At 34.6% G+C, this 8,162-nt stretch overlaps 1 protein-coding gene across 1 annotated transcript in view; it reads right to left on the reverse strand.

The window, feature by feature from the left end:
- opn4xa (opsin 4xa) overlaps positions 1-7,960 on the reverse strand; it is a 31,530-nt gene extending 23,570 nt beyond the window's left edge. Inside the window, exons 1-2 of the mRNA XM_079600098.1 lie at positions 7,910-7,960; positions 6,310-6,457 (exon numbers count right to left, since the gene is read on the reverse strand). Coding sequence (XP_079456224.1) covers positions 6,310-6,455 — 146 coding nt within the window. The 5' untranslated portion in view covers positions 6,456-6,457; positions 7,910-7,960. The remainder of the gene's footprint in view (positions 1-6,309; positions 6,458-7,909) is intronic.
- Positions 7,961-8,162: the final 202 nt, after the last annotated feature.

The following is an 8,162-nucleotide window of genomic DNA, read 5'->3' on the forward strand; positions in this document are numbered from 1 at the left end:
GTGTGTGTGTGTGTGTGTGTGTGTGTGTGTGTGTGTGTGTGTGTGTCATGGGTTCTTTCCTTTGTATTCATTACTGCCATTACTGTCATGTTGTTATATTATGTTTTGTGCAATAAAAAAGGACAAGTTTAAAATAAACAGTAACAATAAGGTCTCATTTGTTTAATGATGTATCTAACATAAACTAAAAATGAGAAAAATACTTTTTAAAGCATTTATTAATATGTGTTAATGCTAGTTAAGGCAAGACTTAATAGAAAAATTAACTAATATATATCACAATGATCACATTAAGAATTCAAAACATTTTGTGTAAGCTTTCTAAATTCTATGTTTAAATATGCAAATGAAGCATCATATAATTACACATACACTAATTTGCATTAATTTCCAGAAAATAGATCTCAACATTGAATGAAGCCAGGTTCAAAATTAGTGTTTCATTTTGTTTAAATATTAGAGTTAAAGTCTTTTACTGAAGGGATTTTTGATATCTGTATTTATCGTTGCATAAATCAGAAAAATACAGTCATTAGACAGAAAAAAATAATTTTTAACCATGTTTTGGGGAACAAAATGTTATAAATGTTATGAATGATATATGAACAAACCCCTCAGTAAAAACCTTCAGAATATAGATAGGAATAATTATGTAAATGTTGGTGTAAATAAGTGAGACTGAAGTGGAGAAAAAACTCTTTAAAGATATGTAATGTCATTGACAGTCGCAAATAGATAAAACATTTTAAGAATTAAAAGTTATTTAGGATGTTTTCTTCCACTAGTCTGAGATGACACAAAGCCAAAAAGCCATGTTTTTGTCTGTAGTGTCGTGCCTTAAGAGAAATACAATTCACTTTGTTCATGTTAGTTCACAGTTTATTAGCTAATGTTAACATTTTAACACTAAAATCAAAAATATATTAGTAAATGTTAAAATTACCATTACCTAAAACTTAAAATTAACATTACCTAAAAGTAATAAACACAAGTAAATACTACTGAAAAAAAACAATGTAGTTTACATGAAAAAGTTAGTACTTAATTCAAGCGAGTAGAAATGAAAGCGTAAATATCAACTAAATAAAATTAAGTAAAAATTACTCAACTTTTCTGATACTGGGGTTCCCATCATGCACTGGACCTTGAATAATTAATGAGGTTAATTTTTCACTGGTTTCCAGCAGTATTTACACTGTTTTATCATTGCTTTTGTTGTCAGGATTAGTAACTTGCCATTTTGTGACATTTCGAGTAAATTTTCTGCTCAAAATGACACATTCAAACACAAAAACGATCCATCAAATGTTACCGCCATTGTGTATTGTCTAAGTATTGAGGTCTTTGCATTCACATCATGCTTAACATCTAACATGATGAAGTATAAATTACTCAGATACTCTAAGTAAAGCACATACTATAAATGACTGGTATAATTCAATAAAATTGTTTGAGTGAAATGTAATGCAAAGGAAATTTCAACTAAATCGATATTAATCAACCTTTTACCAGCCAAGTTAAAATTACTTATTTTCTTTGTTACTTTTACTTAACTAGGTTAAGTAAAGTTTACTTAATTCCATATTCCAAGTAAATTTAACTTAAAGATTTCTAATTAAAGCTACTGATAAATATGTTTAGGTTTTTACTTGGCAAATCTTTGTAAATTTACTAGCATTTTCTGAGTGAAAAAAGTTTCCTAGCTTTTTTCAAGTAAATCCTACTCCAAATTTTTTTCAGTGAAGACTGTAGTCTTTATTTATAAGTTCCTGTTACTGTAACTCATGTTACTTAAGTTAACTAATGAAACCTTAATGTAAAGTGTTTACAATAAATAAATAAGCCAAAATAAACTTTAGTATTTTAAGCCAAAATATCAAATGTATAATAAAAAATATAAATTTCAATAAGCATTGTTCTCTATCAATTTATATAATTTTTTTCCCACAGAAGAAACACACCAGGTTCACTGTAAAAAATATTTTCATTATTTGTATTCACAACTTTTTATCTTTTGTCAAATCAACTTAGATAATTAATGTACTTCAGATAACATATTTTGAGTTTCTATTGATTAAACCAATCTCCTTCATTGCATTAAAGGGGTCATGACATGGTTTTTTTTATTTTATTATTATGTTCCCTTAGGTGCAATTATAGTATTACTATAGTTTTTTTTACAAAAAACTTTTAAAATGTAGTGATTTATGACCTTTTCCCTGTTTCTCATCCTCTGATTCACACAGTCTGTTTTGGGGGTGTTTCCCCTTTAAGAGTTCAGTGTTAACGCCCACTGTTATGATTGGCTAACGTCAGTGCCTATGCATCAATTATTAACGCCCCCAGCCAGAACATTTGCGGATTCGGCGTAACTGTTTAATAGCGGGTGATGCATGCGAAGCGATGGCTCTTGCAATGATAAAACCTTATTATGTTTGAGCCGGAATCAGAGGAAAATGAACCATCACCACAACAACGAAGACTGGATCAGCCCGTGTCCACATGGAAAGTGAAACTATTTTGAATTAATAAAAAAAAATTAACCCGAGACACTTGAAAACGCATTATTGTTGCATAATTATCCTATAGCTTCATTTGCTTACAGTTTAACATTATTTAACTCATTCCACTGAAATGATAGGGTGTACCACGGACAAAAATGCATGCACAGGCCATCTTTGAAGATGCAGCATTGATAAAGGCAACATTTTTAATTTTCTATCACATGTAGGCCTACTAGAAAGGCGACATATTTTCAAGATTCTCTTATACAAATGTGTTTATATTAGCCATGGTAAAAAGTAAGTTTGCGTCGTCGTTATTGAGCCCAGAATGTCGGCACGGACTTATCTTTGAGCAACCGTTTTCTGGCAAAGCCAAGCATCATATTGGGATTTTTTCCTCAAAACAGTCATCCTTAAATGTATAGAACACTGCCGTGACTGGGACGTCCGCAAAAAATAAAGTGCATCCATTTTTCCCTGATGACTGGATCTTTCAGCGTATTTAAAAAGTAGTTTAAAGTTTTAAATACATTACTTACAGTTTGCGTCGTCGTTGTTGAGCCCAGAATAGACGGCACGGACTTATCTTTGAGCAACAGTTTTCTGGCAAAGCTCAAAACAGTCATCCTTAAACAAACGCTTAAACTAACACTGCCGTGACTGAGACGTCCGCAAAAAATAAAGTGCATCCATTTTTCCCTGACGACTGGATCTTTCGCAGCGTATTCACAATGTTGTTTGTCCACAGCCAGGAACAGCACATCTGCGGCGTCGTAATCTCCCTGTACACAGACCCACTCGCTCTCCGTCGACTGAACACTTGTGAGGCGCGCGGCGCGCGGGCGCGACAACGATACGAAGTGAGCGTAGTTGTCTTGCGCTGAAAGCGTAGTTGTCTTGTGCTGGAGGCGGTCATATGCAAACGCTGGTACGTCACTTCGTACCGTGACGTCACTTCTTACCATGGATCCAGAACGAGCTGTATTTAGAGCTTGATTAAATAAATGATTCGTTTATAATGGGGAGGACGTCTTAAGCTATGAAACTTGCAGGACGTTTTAATGACACAAAGACCTCTTATATACCAAAAGATCAAGGCAAATTTGGTTTCTCATGTCATGACCCCTTTAACTCAATTTTTTAATTTCAATGAACTCAAATTTTTAAGGCAACCAGGTAACTTTCTTTTTTAAGTTAAACCAACAATATTTTTTTACAGTGTTGGAACGACATGAAGGTGAGTAAATGAGCTTTCATATTTAGTATATGTCCATTATTCAACATGTGAATGCAGGTTTCACGGACCTTTAGTGCTTATACGAGTGTGTTTTGTCTTTAGAGATGTAATCTATCAGAAACCGTCATGGGACTGAAGAGAACGAGAGTGAAAGATGAACAAAGTGTGTCAGCAGCTCTAGAGGATTCGGCTGAACGCATTAGATATCATCCGAGCCCGAGACTACTTCACGACTTCAGTCTGTAAGTGCTGAAAACACACACTAACCACACATTACTCCACAATATCTGACTCACAGTCACACTGCAGTCATCATATCTGATACACAGGCTTTTATGCCTCATTTAGTATGATATAGTGAGAATATGGAGGAAAAAACCGCTCAATTTTATTCAACATGAGTAAAAATATGCAATTTTGTGCAGATTCGGATATTTATATGGATAAATCGTGATTGAATTCTGATGCTTGTTATGTAAATCAATAAGATCTTTATACCACACTGTAAAAAAAAATATGTTGGTTTAACTTAAAAAAGCAAGTTACCTTGTTGCCTTAAAATGTTTAAGTTCGTTATAATAAATTTTTTTAGTTAATACAATGAAGAGGAATGGTTTAATAAACAGAAATCAAAATAGTGTGTTATCTTCACACATTAGTGATCGAAGTTGATTTGACAAAAGATAAAAAGTTGTGATAACAAATCATGAATTTTTTTTACAGTGTAGCAGATACAGACATAAAATGCATATAAATATCAATATCTGCACAATAATATGTCTTAAGATTATATTTAAATGCTTAGTATTATGATCAAAGCTCTGTAGTTTTAAAATGCAATGCAATGATGATTGAGAGATGAACAAATAAACCTTCCTCAAACGCCTGATGATCATATTTTGATTCTCGTGATTTCTCTAAAAACTGATATCTGGAAAATTACTTTACTTAATTTACTTGATAAAATCAGTGCAGATTTGACAGCAGAAAGACACGTAAAGCTCGAGCTGAAGAAGGACGTCTGTACGATTATACTAAAGGACTTTTACTTGCTAAAAGAGTGTAAATGATCTTCTAAAGATCGATCAGACGACAGAAGGACTGTACGAGATTGAGTGCGATAACTTTTTCAAAGTTTTGATCATGTTAATCATTTTTAGAGGACATTTTAGGAGTTTTAAAGGGTTCACATGCAGTGTCAAACCTCTTTTTAATCTTCTTTAATCTCATCCCTTTACCAGAACCACCATTTTAACTCACTACTACCTAACTCAACCAGGCCCCGCCCCTTTATTCTGCGTATTAATTATTATAATGAGGAATATTGTGACGTGTTCGTTCCCGGAAGAAACTCAAGACTAACGGAGGCGTTTCAGGAGTTCGGAAACACTGACACTGATATAGAGAAAGTGTCCTCTTTAACATGTTCACTTTCATATTTAAATGTGGTTTCACTCCCAAAACATGTCAGTGTGTGTGAAGAAGCTGGAGTGTGTCCGCTGTCATCCTCTATTACTGATGCCAAAATGTCCCTTTCAGCAAAGACCAAAATAAAGCTGTCAGTATGAAACCCCGTCAAGACTGCTAGACTGTGCAATTAAAACAAATGACACAAAATCAGCAGCGACGCTTAATTTAAGAGTTATTTAGAGAAAGAAAAACAACATTTATTCCCACATTTTGAATCTCGGAGAAAGTCAGTAAACTGGACTATGGTATTTTTTTTTAAATCGTGTATGCGATTAAATAGAGAATAAATGGAGATTTTTGCTTTAGGTCTCGAAGACAACCCCAGTTCTGAAACTATTTACTGAGATATCAAAGCAATCTGCAATCAAAAGTCAGAGATCTCAATATGAACTCATCAAAATAACATAATTTTTTATGCCCACCAAGGCTGCATTTTTTTTAAATACAGTAAAAATAGTGAAATATTATTAAAATGTATGATAACAGTTTTCTATGTGAATATATATTAAAGTGTATTTTATTCCTGTGATTTTCAGCATCATTACTCCAGTCTTCAGTGTCACATGATCCTTCAGAAATCAATATAATATGAAGATCTGATGCTCAAGAAACTTTTATGATTACACTGGGAAAGTTTTTATGAAAATGCTGGGTTGTTTTAACCCAATTTTGGGTCAAATATGGACAAACCCAGCCATTGGGTTACATTTTTAAATTGCATTTTTGACCCAACGTTTGGGTTTGTCCATATTTGACCCAAAATTGGGTTAAAACAACCCAGCATTTTTTAGAGTGTATTATCAGCGTTGAAAACAGATTCATATTTTTGTGGAAACCGTAATAAACCATTGAAAAGTTTAAGTAAGAAGAAAAAAAAACTTATTCACCGAGGAGACATTAGATCAAGGGTGTAGATTTGGTTTGAACATTGGGGGGGTTTTCATGTGATCATGGTATAAATATTGGGGGGGTTGTAATGCATAGATTTAAATATTGGGGGGGTTATCTCCCCCCCAACCCCCCCACAAATTACGCCCCTGCATTAGATAGATAAATAGTGACAGTAAATATATTCATATGAGAGCGCCAGGCCTGTACCTGAAGAAGGCGTACATGACCAGCAAGTTCCCGATCACTCCCACGGCCCCGATGATCGCCACGAAGAACGCCACTATATAGTGTGCATGATCGGGAACGTCCACTTTCCTGAAGAAACCACGATCCATGTTCACCGGCTCCTCCATTCCTGTGACGGCGACAGGACAAACGTTAATCAAACCTCGCTGACATCTCACAGTTTATGAAGGACACTACCTGTCAAAACTAGTTCTGGACCTGTACCATTTTTTATGTTTTGAAAATAGTCTCTTCTGCTCACCGAGGCTGCATTTATTTGATAAAAAAAACGGTAATATTGTGAAATATTATTCCAATGTCTTTTCTATGTGAATATCTAGTAAAGTGTAATTTATTCCTGTGATCAAAGCTGAATTTATCATCATTACTCCAGTCTTCAGTGTCACATGATCCTCCAGAAATCAGAATAATATGATGATCTGATGCTCAAGAAAACATTTATTATTATTATCAGTGTTGAAAACAGTTATTTACATGTTTATTTCAGGATTCATTAATGAATAGAAAGTTCAAAAGGACAGCATTTCTCTGAAGTCGAAAGCTTTTGTAACATTAAACACTACAGTTCAAAAGTTTGGGGTCAGTAATAATTTTTATTTTATTTTTTGGGGGAAATAAATAAAATAAATCAATACTTTTATTCATCAAGGATTAAATAAATTGATCAAAAGTGACAGTAAAGACAATTATAATGTTACAAAATATTATATTTCAAATAAATGTGTTCTTTTGAACTTTCTATTCATCAAAGAATCCTGATTTTTTTTTAAATCAAAAAAAGTCAAAAAGTTTTTAACATTGACAATAATAATGAATCCTTTTTTGAGCATCAGATTATCATCTTATATAGCCTGGGTTTCCCCAGACTGCCTTAGCGCAGCGCGATTTTATTCTCGCTGAAAGGCAGTCTGGAAACCATGGACCAGATTTTCGCCTCGTTTAGGGAACCAATCACAGAACGGGGAGGGAGCAGCAAGACGATGACGACATCTTTGCGACACAACTAAGCAGTTTGTTTATATCTATGGAGTCAACATGGCAGCAGACGCGAAGCTACCTTTTGATGCAGCCTTAGATATTGTTCTAAGTAGTTTAGATCGCAATTTTATTTAGAAAAAAGAGCAGCGTTTGGCGTTAAACCATTTCTCTACATACGTCATCTGGTAGAAATGGAAACGATTGGCTATGAGCGACGTACAGGCGCATTTGATAGACATTCTTAGCACCCAATAAACGGCGCCGGCGCATTCGTAAACCACGCCTCAAATACGAGAAAATGCACATGTGGTTCCCAGACCCAAGTCTCAACGAGAATTGGGTCTGGCGTTAGCCAGGCTACATATTATACTGATTTGTGAAGGATCATGTGACACTGAAGACTGGAGTAATGATGCTGGAAATTCAGCTTTGATCACAGGAATAAATTACACTTTAAAATATATTAAAATAGAAAACAGATATTTTAAATTGTCATAATATTCAACAAAATTACTTTTTTTTTTATCAAATAAACGCAGCCTCGGTGAGAAGACGAGACTTTTAAAAACATTATAAATCTCACCGATCCAGAGCGTTTGACTGGTAGTGTGTGTTCGGACACGTTCTCCAGGTCCACCTCTTCACAGTGACCTCGGCTCTCACAGTGCTAGCGAGTGAACAGGACATCTGTGCCGGTGCAAAAGCTCTCGGTTTGCTGTGGTCATACCAGTGTGTTTGTGCTTTGAGCTCTTATCTGTTGCACAAGCGTCCAAGAACTGGTGCATGTGATGAGCGAGGCTTAAGGGAAATAAGAACATGCTCTGTTTGTGCTCTTG

Source organism: Phoxinus phoxinus (genome assembly GCF_949152265.1).
Source record: "Phoxinus phoxinus genome assembly, chromosome: 23".
Taxonomy (NCBI): Eukaryota; Metazoa; Chordata; class Actinopteri; order Cypriniformes; family Leuciscidae; genus Phoxinus; species Phoxinus phoxinus.